The sequence below is a fragment of the Ptychodera flava genome, chromosome 16 (assembly GCF_041260155.1).
Source record: "Ptychodera flava strain L36383 chromosome 16, AS_Pfla_20210202, whole genome shotgun sequence".
Taxonomy (NCBI): Eukaryota; Metazoa; Hemichordata; class Enteropneusta; family Ptychoderidae; genus Ptychodera; species Ptychodera flava.
The window spans coordinates 31,754,798-31,774,387 of NC_091943.1; the positions used below are offsets into that span (position 1 = coordinate 31,754,798).

The 19,590-nt window shown below is 37.8% G+C and overlaps 1 protein-coding gene across 1 annotated transcript in view; it reads right to left on the reverse strand.

Moving 5' to 3' along the window:
* Positions 1-12,112, reverse strand: part of LOC139114595 (aromatic-L-amino-acid decarboxylase-like) — a 19,226-nt gene extending 7,114 nt beyond the window's left edge. The window contains exons 1-6 of the mRNA XM_070676408.1: positions 11,990-12,112; positions 11,489-11,752; positions 2,840-2,953; positions 2,349-2,468; positions 2,054-2,191; positions 1,020-1,163 (exon numbers count right to left, since the gene is read on the reverse strand). Coding sequence (XP_070532509.1) covers positions 1,020-1,163; positions 2,054-2,191; positions 2,349-2,468; positions 2,840-2,953; positions 11,489-11,692 — 720 coding nt within the window. The 5' untranslated portion in view covers positions 11,693-11,752; positions 11,990-12,112. The remainder of the gene's footprint in view (positions 1-1,019; positions 1,164-2,053; positions 2,192-2,348; positions 2,469-2,839; positions 2,954-11,488; positions 11,753-11,989) is intronic.
* Between the last annotated feature and the right edge of the window lie 7,478 nt (positions 12,113-19,590).

A 19,590-nucleotide genomic window follows, 5' to 3' on the forward strand; every position in this document is an offset into this window, starting at 1 on the left:
AGTTGAATAAAACTTTTCGCATTTTCATTTTTTTCTTTCAAAATTAATCATAAGAACACTGTACTCTAGAATATCATTGGTATATTTGTACCCCAAACTTAGTATTTTTGGTACAAAAAACTTCAGAGATCCCAGCCTAATAAAAACTCTGTTAAGCTGTATTCATAAATACTGAAGGGGGGGGGGGGTGCAGGAGGAATTCAAGGATAGGGATTTTGACAGTTCTAGGGGTAGTACCCAGTTATAGAAGAGGGGGATTTGAATGGTTTACTTGGGTATGGGGATGATGAAAACATTTTGGTTGAATCATTGTCTGTCTATATTTTCAGATTCAACAGTCTGGAATGTTCTTCAATAACAAAAATGAATGAATAACACTGTTATTCCATCGAATGGCTTTAATGTTTATACTAATTAAATTCTGGAATCACTTTATGGCATTTCATGACTTTTATTTGAAAAAATCTTAAATATTTGAATGTTATTGACTTTTTGCAAGAATAACAACAAGTACACCTTGTAACAGGGGACAGAAGCTGCAACTGTTACAACATTTCTATGCAATGTATCAACTACAGTTTCTTTCTATCACTCTACAGCATGCTATAAACACAATATTCAGTTTGTCAACAATAAAGCCTGTATGTGTAATGCACTACTTGAATTAGAGTCTGGACTGACATTTATTTGTCAAAGATAAAAATGCACGGTACTCAATACACTGGCTGTGTGAATATTTCAACATGAGAGGTGTAAAACAAGAGATTGAAACTGATACAAAGAGCAAAAATACTTTAAAAAAAGATAACAAAATTTGTTGGCTCAAAATGTTTGGCCATATAAATTGAACTTTTTTAATACAAAGGGGGGATTTGAATTTTTTAATGGTGAGGGGAATCTAGAAGCAATTTGGATTTCAGTCGCGATTCCTCTAGCCCCCTCCCCCTCCTCCCAGTATTTGTGAATGCAGAATTTTGTCATTCGCATGATAGGTTGATTGATTATAAAGAAATACTTACAAAGAATGGTGTCAGACCCTTGGCTTTATCATTTTGAATCGCTTCTCTCAATGCCTCCCCTCTCATACTGTACTTGTCATCGCTAGGTATCAGCCTCATTTTGATGCAACCAATCAAACCAGCTCTTTCAACTGATGAATGGGCCTATCAAATAATTAGATATTATAGCTTTATCAATACCAGTGAATTTAGTGACGTCACCATAAGATTATTACTGATAATGTATCCAATTATCCAGTATTGTGGCCCGAATGTTTTCTACATCACCAAACTATAAAATAATAGCAATAATGTACCGCTCTCGGCCCATAAGAGATTAGACCCAAGCAAACTTTGCATTCCATAATCATGTACTCGGTTTCGCCGTGTAAGCTTATAATGTGCAAAGTTTGCTTTCGCCCATTATAGGCTTGGAGTGGTATATTATTGCTGAAGTTTCATTAAAGCTAAGTGCATCATCAGAGAAAATAAACCTTTACACTTTCACTGGCTGTGAGTAAGCACTTTTACTAACATTCTGAACTGAGGTCAGTCAGGGTCTCGTGCCAACCGCATTGGCGCTGTCACACCCTATCTCAAGCCTGCCATTTGCCACACTGATCTGTGCCCAAGATGCAACTCGAAAAATAAACGATGTAGCTGTGGGTCCAAAGCTGTGGTGTTTTACGACTTTTTAACTCCTCCAACAAGGTTAAAGTTTGTAAAAGTCCAAACCAGCCCGGAATCTCGTCTGAAAACACCACCGCTATGGACCCACAACTACAAAAGAAGAGTCCAGCAAAGCGATTAATACATGCATATTACTGCGTAATACTTCTGATATAAACAACCTGCTGATTTCTTCATGATCGCAAGTGGACCTTAGTTCAGAACAACAGCTGTCGCCGCAACACCTCACAGCTGTTAAACTTCCACATACCACAGACAGTAATAGCTCTACAATTTTTACTAAAGGAAGTAGAAGCTCTTGGAGGGGAATAGTATTGCACTTTTTTGAGAAATATCGGTTTTATGGTGTTTTTCTTCACATGTACCTGATCTGATGTATAAGCTACTAGTCGTGACATAATGGTACAATCATTCTCCATATCAATGTTTTCAGATTTTATTTGTCGTATTCTCTTGGTCCTGGCTGCCAGTAACGAAACAAGGGTAGCCTCACTTGCGGTTCCCTGAAAATTGAAATCATAAGAAATCAGCGATTAAATCATTTGAAAAGAGAATTTTCATTCAGATACTTTGACGGATGAAGAAACATTGCGATAAAAATGATTTTCAAAAGATAAAGTCTGTTGAGGGAAAAAATAAAACAAGAGAGAAGGATGTTACCTGTATAACACCGCCTCCTCTCCCGCCTTCACAGACTATAAAGTCTTTTGGTAGCTTCAACATCTTTCCTAACCAGTCCATCACTGTGATTTCAAGTTCCGTACAAGCTGGGCTAGCGGCCTGGAACATGGATTATGAGCGAAAGATGTAAGAAAATGATCCTTTTAATTTCATTTTAGTATGCAGAATTACAAGTGATAGCTCCAGGTGTGGTCTTACATTCACCACTCGTAATTTGACAAATAAAGGAACCTTCTTTTTAATGTAGGTCTACTAGCAACTGTATCTGGCAACGTATATCATTCTGTCAATGGCTATTTCTGTTTCCATGTCATAAGAATTACCGATAAAATAATGTATGGGGAAAAGTCTGATTTATATTACGGAGATTAGGAAAGTCCCGTTTGCACTGACGCGGTATAGTTTTCCCGTATTGCTAACAGCGCCCTCAACGATGAGAGAAACCACCACCTGTTGATTCTGTAACTCACCCAATTGAATCCGATGCATCCTATAGCGTCTGATAAAATGTCACCAATTATCGCTGGGAAAGAACTTCCCGTTGGAAAGTAAGCATGAAAGTGTGGGTTGTGCCAGTGTGTTACCTGAAACATTGAATGGAAATTTCCATTTAGAAAGATTCGTTTTCAGTCAAATACGTAGACTTGCCCCAAGTCTAGTCTGAGGGCGTATAGATGTCGGAAGGCATTGATTTCACCAGATTGTCGCGCTGATGGTGAGGTGACCAAGAAATTGAAGCAATAGACTTTGGCAGACTGTTGCGTACTTTAGGGGGTGTACACATAGCAGATCGTTGAGTCAACTGGCGAACGGAGAATGGTGCGCGATGTTGCAACACACACTGACAAAGATGGAGTGTGCTACGGTAGCAATGTTTACTTAATCACAGACACCTGAAGAAATAGAAGTGTCTATGACGAATGAATACAGACACATGAGACATATCAAATTATGCTAACTTGTCAGTGAAAGCAAACGAGTTAAAATATTATGGATTCAAGTTACACATGACAAAGAAGGACGAAAAGCTTTTTATCCATCGATAAATGTAAGAGAACAGAGAGAAACGGATAAAAGCAATATTCGGGTCTCGTTGAAAGTTCAGGCTTGTTTTACTAGTTGCAATGAGTATACGAACTGCGAGGTATTTTAATAGACTGGCCCACTGGTCGTTTGGGTCTGTAAACACTGCGTATGCCGCTGTATCGTCATCATGTTCTTGTTTTCCAACCATCTCTCAGTTGACTCCAAACGATGTATGAACCACAACGTATAATATTGCACATATTTGGAATTGCCATTTTTGTCGTGAATAAATCTAGTCAAAATGACGATTACACACACAGAGTAGGCGCCGATTCGATTAAAATAGTGGGGGAAATTGAGCATAGAAATGGTCGATAAATGATAATCTTTTACTGTTATCTTCGTACAGTGGCTCTACCACAACTTGACACTATAGTAATGCAATCGATTAATGAAATGTAGTGATATCGTGGAGCTCGTATCAAATCAAGGGGTTATCAATCGATAAGTCTCCTCAAGAATAAGAACTTGCATCATCGAACACACTGACTGACACACGCGTACACAATCTATCTGTCCGTCCGTCCGTCTCTCTCCCCCCCTCTCTCTCTCTCTCTCTCTCTCTCTCTCTCTCTCTCTCTCTCTCTCTCTCTCTCATATATCAGCAGCATCATAAATAGAAGCGCATTACACGTACCAACGGGCTCAAGTTGGAATGTATCCCCGGTAAGTTAAATATTGTCATGGTGATTTGAGGACGCAAATCACCTAGCTAGACTATTAATGGCTGTAATGACATGAAGTGTTTGATCTGTTTCTAACGTCATTGGGTTAATTGATGCACTTTGAGGTGACGATTCTGTCACACTGTATTATACATGTATATGATATCAAAAATTTCCTACGTGCATGGGAAAAACGAGCAAGTAAACTCAGTTACAGCGTAGAATAGCTGTTTCTTTTAACAGTCATGATTTTAGTTTCAAGGTACGGTTTTGTCCCGTTAACATAATTACATAGAAATGAGTGTGTTAGCTACTACGCTCGAGAAGACTGGATCTGTTAAATTATTATTTTTTGTGGGTTGCGCAAAGCGTCATTGAAATGTACACACTATGCGCAACCACAACCAAAATAGTACGATAAATCGAAGTTTATAGTTGTGTGACAACAGCATGGTGTGACCACGGTTTTTTTTTAATTGTGGTGAAGACTTGATTTCACTCGTTTGCTTTCGCTTCTACCTCTTTGGTTTGCTACAGTGATGCAGATTGGCAAAAGGCAACTCATTCAACATCGCAGACAACTAGAATGATGCAATTGGTGAGATTAAAACAAGACCGTAGAGGACGAACAATATTCAAAAAAGGCGCACCCCCTTTAGCTTGATGTAAACAAACAGGCCAATTGTAGCGGATGTAAATTATAATTTAATCTTACTACAGAATTTAAGTGAAAATTTCGCTCGACAACTGACTGATAGTACGAATTATCATATCAAACGACACTCAACGCGATCATACAATGATATTAATGCTGAATCTACTCGCTAATCATGAAATTCGCAGATAATTATATCCCTGCTATCCTTTATACCTGACAAATGTCAACTGTTTTACGTCTAACCCGTCAACGGCCCCAGTACAAAATGAGTACTTCCTCCGCAAGCCTTTTATTTTCAACAGGACACTCCAAATGAAAATATTAAAAGCTGGAGAGCGTTAGGAATCATTGAACCTTGATGTATCGGATTAACCATCGCGTGGTTTACAATTTCGTCTCAAGGATAGATTGGCCCATTCAAATTCCCCCAGTAACCACGGCAACAAGTGCACTCAAATGATTCGAGTATTTGATGAAGAATTCACGGTACGCCTTCCGCAGCTATCAGAGAAACGAACTCTTGATATTGCCATCAATATATTTAGGATATGTGTTTCCTCCCTAGGTCGATATGGTCGGTAGGTCGATATGAATCTGAAATACCTATACTTTTGTTCAAAATTTCCATATGCCGCGAAAATGTTAAACCATGCTCTCTTACGAGAAAAAAATCAGGGGTCACTGTATAAATGTTGGTACTTGCGCGACAAATCACTAACGTGTACCGACGCTTAAAATTCAAAATGGTCGCCGTTCCTGTGTAACTTCATAAGGAACTGTCGAATTTTTGATTTTCACAAAAATAAGGAGTGAAAATTTCATATTAATCCAAGAGCTTTAAAATGTGCCTACACAAGTGGTACACCAGAGAAAAGTATACTCAAAATTTTAAAGTCTACAGATCTTCCGCCACGCGCATTCTACCTTCAAAATTGTATCGATCTGTTTGCTCATGAGTAAGATACAAACGTGGTTTACAAAACGGCTATTCAAACATTGTATTTGACATCTAAAGCAGTGAACAGAAAGACTATTGAAATAATTTATTTGATATTCCCATTAAGTTATTGTAACATTATGGAGCTATAATAAAACAAAACGTGGGTGTCGTACTTAAGCATTTTCATTACATCAGCAACCATGAGTTTCTTATTTCGTGAGGTCAAAGGGCACTGGGAACAACCACAGGCGCGTGGAGTGTTCAGTGTAGAATAACGTAACATTCTCTCTGCGTATACTACATAGGCAATTCCGAGCACCTGTTGGAAGAACTCCACACATCAAAACGACCATGCAAATAAACGGTTAGGGCAAAATAAGCTTATATTTTTCAAAAGTTGATTATGAAATATGGACGGAAGGAGAGTCAACCTAAACAGCCAGTCTATTTTTCTTCCCGTTTCCATGGTTTTGCTGTCAGAAGTTGTCCACTGAGTGCATTCAAATGCAATGGATGGAGTCCCCGGTATCCATGGAAACAATAAACGACTTCTGGTATTTGCGAAGCGCCATTATTAACTCATAAAAGACACGCTGTGTTTAAATGAACCGACGATGGTCACGGCGCTCTGTTTAACTTTGTGACGTCATCACTCATTGAGTGTATATCGAGCTGCTCGCGGTCTTCAAATTCCCTTTGCCTGAATCATATTGATACGGAAAGATTGAAAACTTCATTCTGAATAAGCCGGATGAGCTGTAACTATTGCCAAGACACGAATGAGTGCGGGATTAGGATTCTCATAAAGCAAAGAGTTTCCAGGCGGCGTGAAAAATTTCCAAAACGATGATTGAATCTTGTAATTAAGGAAATAGTCGGTGGATTGAATCTTTTGTCGATGAAATTTAATTTTCGTCGCTAATTGTAATTAACATTTTAATATCGATGCCTTCATTTCCATCTTGCCTATTTCTTAAAAAGGAGAAAATGCGTGTTTGTAAGCCACTCGCAAAGTGAATATGCTGCAAATCCGCTATTTATGATTTGTTTCAACAATTTCAATTGGACAGTGGCGCATGGAATTTTTACAGAGAAAAAATATAATTGCATTTTAATCAGGTTCAGTGTGAATCACAGCGAGGATACATATCCAACCAAGTTAATTAAAGTATCATCGTGTAATAATGGCATTGCAAGCAAAAGAAGGGACGACTGAGACCGACGAGTTTAACATACGCGTGGTTCTACGAGGATAATCATACTTTTTGTGTGTGCACTCGTCTGATTGATTGATTGATTAAGAGAGAGAGAGAGAGAGAGAGAGAGAGAGAGAGAGAGAGAGAGATGCACTAGCTTGTAGTACATTGGATATTGAGGGGGCAGCTGCCTCATGTCCATGTTCGAATCAAGAACACCGTTAACTATGAACTCACGGCACCGACATAAATTACAGGGGGGTTGGCCGGTGTTTTTCGAAACACCGCTGCGTCAAAAATAATGACCCTTCAAAAGTTCATGCACAAAAATTAGTGACCCTCCCCCTTATCCGTGCATGAAAATAAGTTATCCTCCCCTGTTACTCAATACCCCCCAACAAACCCGCAATGTGTTCTTCTGACTTGCTATACTTTTTGAGTCGCCCTCCTGAAAGGAAGGCAAAATGTGGCAGATATAACGCATTGTCCAAAATATATCAAATCATATGTGTGTGATAATTCATGTAGATGTACTTTGCTTGAAGTGGCAGGTAAAAAGTGCATGCCTGTACAAAAAATGTAATTTTTAGATTTTATCGATAATGTTGATTCACTATACATGTAGTCGACTATAAGAAAACTACGAACGTGTATTTTCCAGTATAAAACTAGCTATATCTGTTCATATACAGATGTTTAATAACTGATATAGATATACTTGATTAGCATGGGTTGTTTACAAGTGCACATGTGAACAAGATATTTGATTTTGGAATTTCTGTCAAAGTGTTGATCCACTATACATGGGAGTCTATGACATAACTATACATGGGAGTCTATGACAAAACTGTCAAAAAATTTTCAGAATTAAAATTTTGCACTATTTGTGCATATATGGACCCTGAATAATTGACATAATTGTGCTTGATTAGAAGAGGGTGGTAAAATGTGCATCTGTGTACAATAACTTGTTTTGGAATTTCGCATAAAATGTTGATCCACTATACATGGGAGTCTATGACAAAACTGTAAAAAAAAATTTTCAGAATTAAAAAAATGCACTATTTGTGTATATATGACCCTGAATAATTGACATAATTGTGCTTGATTAGAAGAGGGTGGTAACACGTGCATCTGTGTACAATAACTTTGTTTTTGGAATTTCGCATGAAATGTGGATCCATTATACATTGTAGTCTATGAAGAAACTATGAATAATTTTTTTTAAATACAAAACTTGGCATATCTGTGTATTTATGTATGCTTGATTATTGATATTTATGTTCTTGATTAGACTAGAGTGGTTACAAGTCCATGTGTGTGCAAGAAATTTGATTTTGGAATTTCACCGAAATGTTGATTCACTATACATGGCAGTCTATGGTGAAACCCTATGAATAATTTTTTCCAATACAAAAATAGGTAAATCTGTGCATTTATGTACACTCAATTATTGGTACTAATGTTCATGATTAGACTAGAGTGGTTTCAAGTCAATGGTTGTGCAAGAAATTTGATTTTGGCATATCACTTAAATGTCGATTTACTATACATGGCAGTCTATGATGAAACTATGAATAATTTTTTTCCAATACAAAAATAGGAAAATCTGTGCATTTATGTACACTTGATTATTGGTATTAATGTTCATGATAAGACTAGAGTAGTTTCAAGTCAATGGGTGTGCAAGAAATTTGATTTTGGAATTTCACTGAAATGTCCATTCACTATACATAGCAGTCTATGATGAAACTATGAATAATTTTTTTCCAATACAAAACTTGGTAAACCTGTGCATTTATGTACACCTAATTATTAGTATTAATATTCATGATTAGACAGAGTGGTTTCAAGTCATGGTTGTGCAAGAAATTTGATTTTGGAATTTCACCAAAATGTTGATTCACTATACATTGTAGGCTATGAGGAAACTACAAATAACTCATAGGTTATCTGATCCTAAATTGTTATTCAAAAGTTGTTCGACCTGAAGCTTCCAGTTGTTATTGATGACACTATGCACTATTCTGAACAGTTTGTATTCTGTCAATGTCCTCAAAAAATTAAAAAATGTACATACAGCGACATGAACGTTTGACACCGACCTATACCCAATGTATTGTCAATGGGAGAATGATGTCAAATAAGTAATCTCCCAAATTGTTATTGAAAGAGTCATTATAGGGGACAGTCATGCACAATAGTGTTGAATAAGTAGAAATCATGACAACTTAAATTAATGTGGCTGCTTGGATCATCAATACATTGTTTATTATACCTCAAATTTGCACCCGAAGGGCGCGCCGAAAATGGTAATGGCAGAAAATGAAAGGGCCAGGAGGTATTTTTTCATTTTTCAGTATTCCATAACGTGCACATGCAATTTCAGCTTTGATGCATGAAAAAAGGTGACCCTCCCCCATAGGCTTGCACAAAATTTTATGACCCTCCAAAAATGCTTGCGCGAAAAATGGCGACCCACCCCCAAAAAACACCGGCCCACCCCCCCCTGTAATTTGTGTCCAGTCCCTCACGACACCGAATTATTGTTTATTGTGAACGAGCACGGCCATTGATCTCTTTCCTGAATCGATGCATGTCAATTTCAGTTCATTGTCTGTGCCGAGTAGAACTAATGAAAGCCTCGGTCACTCATTACACACCCGTGATTACAGTATTCGTATAAGTTAAATAAGATTGTCACATAATTATACTGTTGCATTATTCATTTCGTCGAGATGCATTTTCAATGATACATGGCGTGGAACCAAGGAGTACATAGACACGAAGATACTGGCAATGGCAAATTAAGGGGCGATTAAGTAGCACAAGCAAGACAGAGTCCTTTTTTTTCAAATTTTCCTGTCAAATGGATACAAAGCAATGTAAGGAGATCGCTAAACAATCACTTTGAATATGAAATGAAACTGATCAAACACATTTCTGTCGCCTTGATTGCTCGTTGGCAAATTATTCTGTTTTTACAGGTTCGATCGGTCATTCGAAAGCGAGGTTCAAATGGTAAATGGGCTAAAATACTATGTTGATTTTAAGTCATACTCGGTAGTACCGTTCAACATTCGAATATCAAGTACTGTACAGTGCAACTTTGAAACAACCGATGATATTAACTTTTAACAATATCATACTCTTTTCTATAAATTATTGTGCGAAGGGCTATGTATAAAAGTTCACTGATTCGCTGTCATTTTCTTGACGAAACACTGCTCAAACAGCGGTCACAAAGATTACATAGCGAGTGTATTTTCATCGCTCAGGATTACTTTATTTTGATAGACATTCAAGTTGCCTACAAATGATTTGCGTCCACCTCCAAAGCTAGTCAGGCTACACGGAGGGGCAGCAGGTATACCGAATCTCAGACAACCACATGTAATAAATCCTTTTTTACTTCAATCCACATTTCATCTTAATTGTATCATTACCTCAGGCAATTCGAAAGTTCTAATGGCGCCCCGCAGAACCCACTTCCGTGCAACCTAACTGTTTGCCTACACTGCCCCGAGCATTCCACCTTGAAGAGGAAATTCTAATATTGACATTAAAGCCAATATTAAAATCACAGTAACACGATAAATTTCGCTTTACTACTAAACATTTCGATCGCAGACCATTATTACGCAATCAGTTCAAATTTCACGTTTCCTCTCGGTGTGTCGATGCTTTCTTTGACGTCTGGACTGTGTCCGATATGGAGTTCATTTCTTTGTAGCATTTTGATTTGTGAAATGCCACTCAAGGTGTTTGTATCTTTTCTTTACATATTTTACGATAAAATCTATGGATAATTTTATGAAAATATAATGTTGCCAATAGGTAAACTGTAACAGATCTTGGGCGATTATTACTGATTGAAACCCCCTCTCCCGCCACACACACGCCAATGCTTGTGTACCCCTTCCTGAAACGAACAGCGAAAGCAGTAGGTATAATTTTCGATTTCAAATGTTTGTCCAGCCTGGCTTAATTGCGTATACGTAATCAAGTGGACTATTTTATTCTTTCTGCTGCTGCAATGTCTTTTGCATCTAACAGAGCAGGTGAAATGCTCTGGTTTCACATCCATGTTCCTAAATAAAGTGCAAATCTTTCATCAAACCATGGGGTTGGTCCCTCCACCTTCAAGTATGCATTATCGTAAACATTTCTGGACCCCCCCAAAAAAAAAATCGAAAAAAGAAATCACACAAGGTAAATGCAAAATTGAAACGGTATACGTGGTCCTAGAGGTTACGTTAATGTGATATATTGAAATTATGATGAAATCTTCAATTTTGTATTTTTGCAGCTAATTGAAACACCAATCTAGAATACCTGGTGTCTAAGAATCACAGACAATGACTAACTGTGCATTCCAGAATTTTGGACAAAAAATACAGTCCCTAGTGTATTATTTGTGTTGGATGCAAAAGATATCGCGTACTTATATGAAACCATAAGGTTTCAGTGACGGTAGGAGAATCCTATTAGGTAACACTGATAAGTTACTGTTCTTTAAACGTAGATTGAACCAAACAAAGGGAAATGGGTGTAAAAGGTTCTAGGCTACTCACCCCTGGCATTATAACTCTCTCAATATCCGCAAAGACGTCTTGCCATTTCTCGGGTTCCTCCGGCGCTGAATCGGGAATAAGTTTACTGAGATACCCTGGTTCGACTTGAGACAGCGGTGGTCGCTCCCCTACATTGTCCAGGTAGTCTGCCACGTAATCTATCATCTCTTTCCCCCATTTTCGGAAGTCGCTGGAATCAACCATTATTCAAAGACGGTGGTAGTGCCCTGCCCGTAATCTGTCCACTTCGTTTGCACTTCGGTTCTATCGAGATAGGATGTCGGGGAAAGACAATGACAGCGGGATTTTTTCACAGTGGTCTTGTAATTTTTGCCGAACCCCTGTGAGAATTATCAAACAAGTTGCAAATGTGACAACACCGTAGACATTCATTGTTTTGTAACAGCTATATTTAAATTTCCCGCCATAGCTAAGTTATTGTGACAAAAAGTCCGTTTGGACACACAACATTTCAACAAGAGAAGTGTTGGCACACTATACCTGAACTGCCTGCCGTACAAAATGTGTAAAAAGCCCCGACGTCGATTTGGAACCTCCGGTGTTGCCTGTTGCTAGCACCGACGCTTACTGCTTCTTAGATCGGTTCAGTGATTGCTACTGATATTGGAGCATTTACATTAGAGTCACGTGTCTACTCTTTAATGCAAACACCAATAGAATGCAGAGCATGTAAATGTCTCCAATTAAGTTCAATATTGACTACATTAGTCCATTGTTGGGTTTCGATCGAGTAATGACTTATGGTACGGGCTCCATCGAGTGTCCCAGTATCAATTTACTACAAGTAGAGTGAGCTGTGGTGATTTTTGCGCGTTCTTTCAAGCACGAGGGAACGAGCATAACTACACCAGGAATGGGGCGGAAGAGAAATATTTCGTCCATTTTTTTCGGCGCCCCTCCCTCCCCGCAATGATAGCCAGAATTTTGAGAGTCCCTAACTGGTGATTTGAAAATGTAGAAAATGTAAAGCTGACCAGTGCCAACTTGTCTCAGAAGATCCTACTTTTATTGTATATATATATATATATATATATATATATATATATATATATATATATATATATATATATATATATATATATATATATATATATATATATATATATATATATATATTTTTAGAGTCAGATATTTTTAGTACGTCATTTCTGTGTGGTCAGCACTGCCACCTTTCCTACACTTTAATATGCAAATGTCTTTCAGTATAAATAAGCCTTGACGTTGTTTTGAAACAATACCTACACTTTGACCATTCGACTTCTGGGTTCGAAGGAAAGCTGGGCAGTTTCTGCTCGCCTTTTTGTAAGTTGGCGCCAATTTTTATTTTTAACTTTTACACGTTTTCCAGTCTCTGTATGATTCAATCTATTTTAGCATGTGTATTTTACTTTAAGTTTGTCGTTGTTATTTTATTTCACATTGTTTTAACCTTGATAAAGTGGGATTACTCCCACGAAACGTCGGTGTAATAAATTTTATAAATGAAGAGCTTGGTGTCCTGAGTTGGTGCGTCTTGACCTGCTTTGTTTTATATATATATATATATATATATATATATATATATATATATATATATATATATATATATATATATATATATTATTATATATATATATATATATATATATATATATATATATCATTCTTGTACAAGAAATTTGATGATGAAATTTCACCCAAAAGTGTTACTTCGCTGGTTCATGGTTATTGCAGCGGAGATTTCAGCGACCAATTCGTCCGTGCTTGGACTGAGCTGAAGTTGACAACTGACTAGACCGAGAAGACGTGATACCGATGAACAATGTCCCGATAAGGCCTTTTCACAACTGAAAATACCTGTGCTCGGCCACCAGAAACGTTAAGAATGTCTTCTTCTGGTTCACCACTTGTTGATATCAATCAATCAATCAATAAAGTTAAAAATTACTGAAACATAACATAAAAAAATGGGAAGACTTTTACCAAATTTGTTGATGACGACCTTGTGGATTGGTTTGATCTGAGTGTTGGCCATGGCCGTGCATTATTCTACTCCAAATTATCATTCGTGAACTTAGACAAGGGACGACATGCTTGTGGCGTAAAAACTGTTTATTAAAATAAAACACATCCAGGCCATAAGCTTCAGTACATGTTATTATAATTCTATCGTAATGGTGATATTTGTCAAAAATGTAAAAAAAAAACAGACGGCAGCTCGACGCAAATTCTTTTGAAGTTGTTGTTGTTTTTTGCCCACAGAGCATGAATATTCATTAGACATATCGTTCTACCACTGTAGACAATCATATTACACATGGGGGGGGGGGGGGGGGGTCGTCTCGGTGCGTGGGAGGACAACATCTGACAACATTCCCGGCAGAATTTTCGATGTTAAGTATTAATAGCGACGTTGACTTCACCTTATATTCGCAATTAAGTCGCCCTTTTTACTTCTACCTTGCCTTGCGGAAAGACGTCAAACTGTAGTCAGAGTCGTTGATTAAATCAGACGTTCTCATTGAAGGAAGGTGCAGCTAGATCCGGCAGCGCTGGGGGTGTTGCTAGGAAACGTATTGGTATGTATTTACCGAGTAGGCACACATTCATTCGTATCGTCACGGTGGTCCTAGGCTGGAGCAACACTGATTGTATGGGTTTGCCCTGACTTAACGGAGAAAATAATTATAGAATTTTAAATTACAGTGAAAGAATTACATTTCTCTCTGTGTCACAACTTTACCACTCGGGTGCCTGGTCAGTACGAGAAGCTATGGTGCAAGTTACAAACTTGTATTTGGAGTTTGTAGATAGGACTTGCCCCGTTGGTCTATACCTTAAAATAAAATTAAAATAAAAGATATTTCAAAGTGGAAAAGCATCTAGCTCTTAAAAATAGACCAAAAAATTACTTAATATTCACTGACACTCGAAATTCAAAATGGCCGCCACCTGTGTTAACTTCATATTCTGAATTCTATTTTACAACCAGCATTCTATTCTGAATTCAGTTTTACAAATCAACATTCTATTAAAAATTCAATTTTACAACTCAACATTCTATTCTGAATTCAATTTTACAACTCAACCTTCTATTCTGAATTCAATTTAACAACTCGACTTTCTGTGTCTCTTACTACGCTACATGCTATTTTACATTTTACTACTCGACCTGCAACCTCAGGATCATTTCACAGTTTCACAATTCAACATTATGTTTCACGATTCAACATTATTTCTCTCCGCTTTATATTTCTGACTTTCTTTTACAAATTCCCATTTGCTTTTTTAAATTCTATGTTACTATTGTCATGGTTGAAACCGATGACTGCAATCCCATAAGGAGAATTCAGTCTAAGAGAATGGGATTTTGTAGAATTCGAATCCTTCATGTTAGTGCGACCTCTATCGATGTAACGTTCATAACGTTCAATTGAGGCTCAAATTCAGACTCTGATGTATGAGAAATAAACGATGTTACAGTGTTATCCTTGAAGAATTTTGAGCACTGCTCTGTTTCTGTATCCCGACGTCCTTTAGCCAGCTGTTTCCCCAAGGGGAGACGGTGAGCAGTAATAAGAGGCTAGAGGAAAACCTGCGTGACGTGTATTCCTGTACACTGGCACAGGCGAACTAGGAGTAAATTGTAAAAAAATATGATACTATTTTCATAATTATTAAAAGTAATATCATAATTATGAAATATTGATATCAATAAAACCATATTAGTATTTTGTCAGGTTTGAGCTTCCTTGCTACTTGGTGCCTCTTAAAGAATCACTGAACGTGTATGAATTATGTATAATATAGGTCGGGACGTCTAATATACAGACTTAACACGATTGGAACTACTTTGGGATAATTGGATGGTGAAGTAATGTCGATTTAATCTACAAATGTAATCTCATCTGCTTTTCTTTTTACATTACACACTTGTTTTTATGAGTAATTTGCAATATTGCAACATTCAGCCATGTGACACCTAACATGTTTGAAAAATTTGAAAATATGAAAATCCGATTATCCCAAATTAGTTCCAACCGTGTTCAGTATAGCCTACTTACATGAAGTTTGTTCAGTTTGTTTGTCGCGCAACTGACATTTAGTCCCTTGTGCCTTTTCTGTATCTTATTGGTGTAGTCTCTCGCACACGACGGTTGGGGACGCGCAAACGTAGCGCCGAAGGCGGGAGCTGGGGAAAAAAACGCAACGGAAACATTCGAATGTAAGATAACTCAACATAAAACCCATCCTTCCCATCCCTCCCCACCCCAGGGGACTTACTAGTGTACCCTATGATAATGGCAAGACAAAAATACACTTCAGTGGAAATAAAATTTGAAATTTATGTTATAAGTGTAAATTATTATAACATAAATTTCAAATTTTATTTCCACTGAAGTGTATTTTTGTCTTGCCATCATCATAGGGTACAGCAGTAAGTCCCCTGGGGTGTGGAGGGGTCGGAGGGATGGGTTTTATGTGCATTTTATTTTACTACGTGTGTAACGGCTGAACATGTGGAGTTGACTCAGTCAATTAATCCGCTGATACGGACAGCTGATTAGCCAGTTGGCAATGTTTGTGGAACAATTACAGTGGTGTATACATAAGTTGGGAGGAGATAAGGACTTGTAGGTAATATAGTAAACACCTATTGCCTGGTCATGAGGGCTATAGCGACCGTCTATTACCCCGAGGGGCCGTGTGTTACCAGAAACACATCGCTATTCCCCGAGGCCGAAACACATCGCTATTCCCGAGGCCGTAGGCCGAGGGGTATAGCGATGTGTTTCTGGTAACACACGGCCACGAGGGGTAATAGACGAGCGCTATAGCCCGAATAAAGACCAGGCTATAGGTGTTTTATAACACACCACATGCTCATGTTGTATTGTTATATAGTTTTTAATGTGTTTTGATATTTTGCACCGCAACAATCCATTGTGACAAGTTTACTGGGCGATGTTTCCACAGCGCTTTCAGTTGTACGTGGTACCACTTTCTTTCAAAAAATATTCTAAGCATACCTAGCGACATCCTTAGTTGCACCTTAATCTTTTCCGTCGATGAGCTATTCAAGTTCCTACGCTGTTGGAATGTTGGAAAATGTTGGAAAATCTGTTTTAGAGAATGTGTCCGTCACCTATCCCGACGCACATCACTAATTAGTCACCCGCCATTGTTGCAAAGCTGCAGACGACACAACGGTCACGTGACCGGGCACTTTTCAAAATTTGGTCAAAAGTATTTCCCTAGGGAAATAGCTTTTTAAAAAAATACCCTCTGACGTCACTTTTGTCGATTTGGTGGGGACTAGACGTATCTATTTTCTCGTCACGTGACGTATTCTGGCGAATCGCGACACGGAATGAGCATGTGGCGTGTTATAAAAAGCAGTTAGACCATGGACGTAGTTCTTTCTTTCTACCTCCATGGTCAGACGGTGTGGAGTCGAAATCTTTATTTTAAATACCACAGTCAAATTTAATAAAATTATTTGTAGTAATAAAGCCGTCATACGGTTTGGAGTTGAAATCTTTATTTGAAATATCACAGTCAAAATTAATAAAATCAAATAAAAAAAAAGTCTAACACGTGTGAAGCTCATTTTAATATGAAAAGGCCATAGTTTATAGAGACGACCATAAAACAAACGGCGTGCCGCGATGCTAGTCTGTTTTTCTAGAACGCACCTCGAAGACAATTATTCGGACTCTCAAATTTCTACATTTCTTTTCTGATCTACCACTTGTTGGGACTCATTTTGAAGCTCTTGGAGTAAGACAAACTTTCACCGTGCTAGTTTTTCAAAATCAAAATCTAATTTTCCCTCATAGAGTTATCACAGGGATGGAGGCCTATTTCCAAACTTTGCACGGTGACCCCTGACTTTTATTGTTATTTTGGTAAGAGAATGGTTGAAAGTGTCGTTTAGGAAAGTTTGAGCAAAAGTTTAAGTTTTCACTTTCGAGGCGCGTTCTACCATAAAAGATTAGAGCGAACACGCTCGTATAGTCACTGCGATGCATTCATTCGACGGACTTTTACTGACATTTTTGGCAAATTGCGATAGCTGACACCGTTCAATGAAAGCGACTACTCTGTGTTCAATACTTGACTAAATTCACAGTCCACGTGTGCGCGCGATTATTTTTGCATTTTCCCGCACAAAGACGTTTAATTGCAAAAGAGCAACAAATTAAACAATAGCGTACAGAGACGCTTGACGTTAGTAGACCATCAATTCATAGTACGGAATGCTGGGAATTGATTTCATCAGCATCTCTGTGTATTCGAAAAATTTGCATTTTCCAAAAAATTCCGTGGGGGGGGGGGCCTGCAGGCTACGGCTATGAACAGGCCTTTTTAGATAAACAAATATGCCAAGAGATACGACCAGCGTATAGAGTAGTAGTCGGAAACCCACGCAAGAAGAAAAACACATGTAGGCCTAAATAGCGCCGCCTTTTCAAATGGTCTTGTCTGCGATGTTTTCTTGGAATTTCAAAATAAGCAAATGAGACCTACAGGACTGGTAACAAAAATTTTGGCTTCAAACTTTTGCCCGACCTCTCGTGTGACCTATGCTGAAGGTTAGTCAATGGGTAGGCATATGGGATATACAAGGGACTGTGATTTCAACCTGAGTTTTGCCTTTCTATGACCTCACAGCACAAAATACGGCTAGTTTTCAATTGGGTTCGAACTCACAACATACGGCATCCAGTTGCCTAGAGGAGAGGCAACAGACAGAACCGCTCGGCCAAATCCCCACTCTCACAAATCCCCACAAAAGATTACCCATAATTCTGTTTGATTCGTAGCGATGAAGGTTGCTTATCTTATATTTTTTCTGCGCTACATGTAAGCAGTAATGTGAAGCATCGAAATAATTTTTTAATCAAAAGTGCAATTAAATAACCATTAAAGTCATATTCAGCAGGCATTACAAATGCCACACAGTTTGGAAGTAAGTCATGACAAACAGGTCATCCTCATAGAACAGTGAGCACGTAAATTTCATTTGTCATTTCTATTTGGACAAAATAAATATCCTTTTGTTGTCATTTCTATTTGGACAAAATAAATATTTTGTTTCATAAAACAGGTGCAACTAGTCTCCCTACTTTCCGTCACATTATTATGTATGGTTGAGGACACAATCAGTGGAAAATTGTACAAAAATGAAAAAAAAGATTTCAAAGTGTTCGTCACTTCTACTTTGTAGAAACACGTTTCGCTCAATTTGCTTCGTCGGGTATAGCTCGGGAAAAGTAGTGAGAACTACCTCCTTAAAACCTTGTCGCAGGGCTAATCCCACCCCAATGGGCTAGCATCTCTTATAAACCACTCATATACAATAAAAACAGAATTTTGTAGCTATTTTAACCGTAAAAAATCAACTTTTCAAGATAAATTCATCGCAAACTTTGGTCATCGTCCACATGACGTTAATGTGTAATTTGAACAATTGCTGTCACGCGATTACTCATAAAGCGAATTCTCGTGAGTATTCATAAAAAACAATATGGCGTCCATCTGGACAGATGTTGACCAAATTTCAGTCCGTAAGCACCACATTTTCTAAGACATTACCTCTTTCGCCCAATGAAATTCGCATAGTCTAACTAAAATACATTCACAGTACAATCTTATTTTTGCCATTAATATGCCTTTGAATTAGTCAGCATTTCGGTGTAAATCGGTCTTGGCATATTTTTAGCTTATATATTTACATCAGATTCTTGTTATATCATTCCAAAATCACTGAAACCGCATATTGCACACAAATGACGTAACAAGGCAAATTGAACAACGTTACACTGATAAAGATATTTGTTGTGTAAGAAAGAACATTTTAAAAGGAAAATTACTTAAATTCAGTTGTAAAAAATGTCTTCGACTCATTTGCATAGATTCTCCGCGAAATGTCGGGGACATTTGTGCATATTGGTCTAGTCTGTGTTTTTCTGATTTGTCCTTGACTACGCGTCCAATATAAAATATGCAATGTTATTTTTCCAGTTTGCAATGAAATGAATTCTATTCCGAAGTAACATTAGGTGTCGACGTGAACTTGGGACATTACACACACAGAG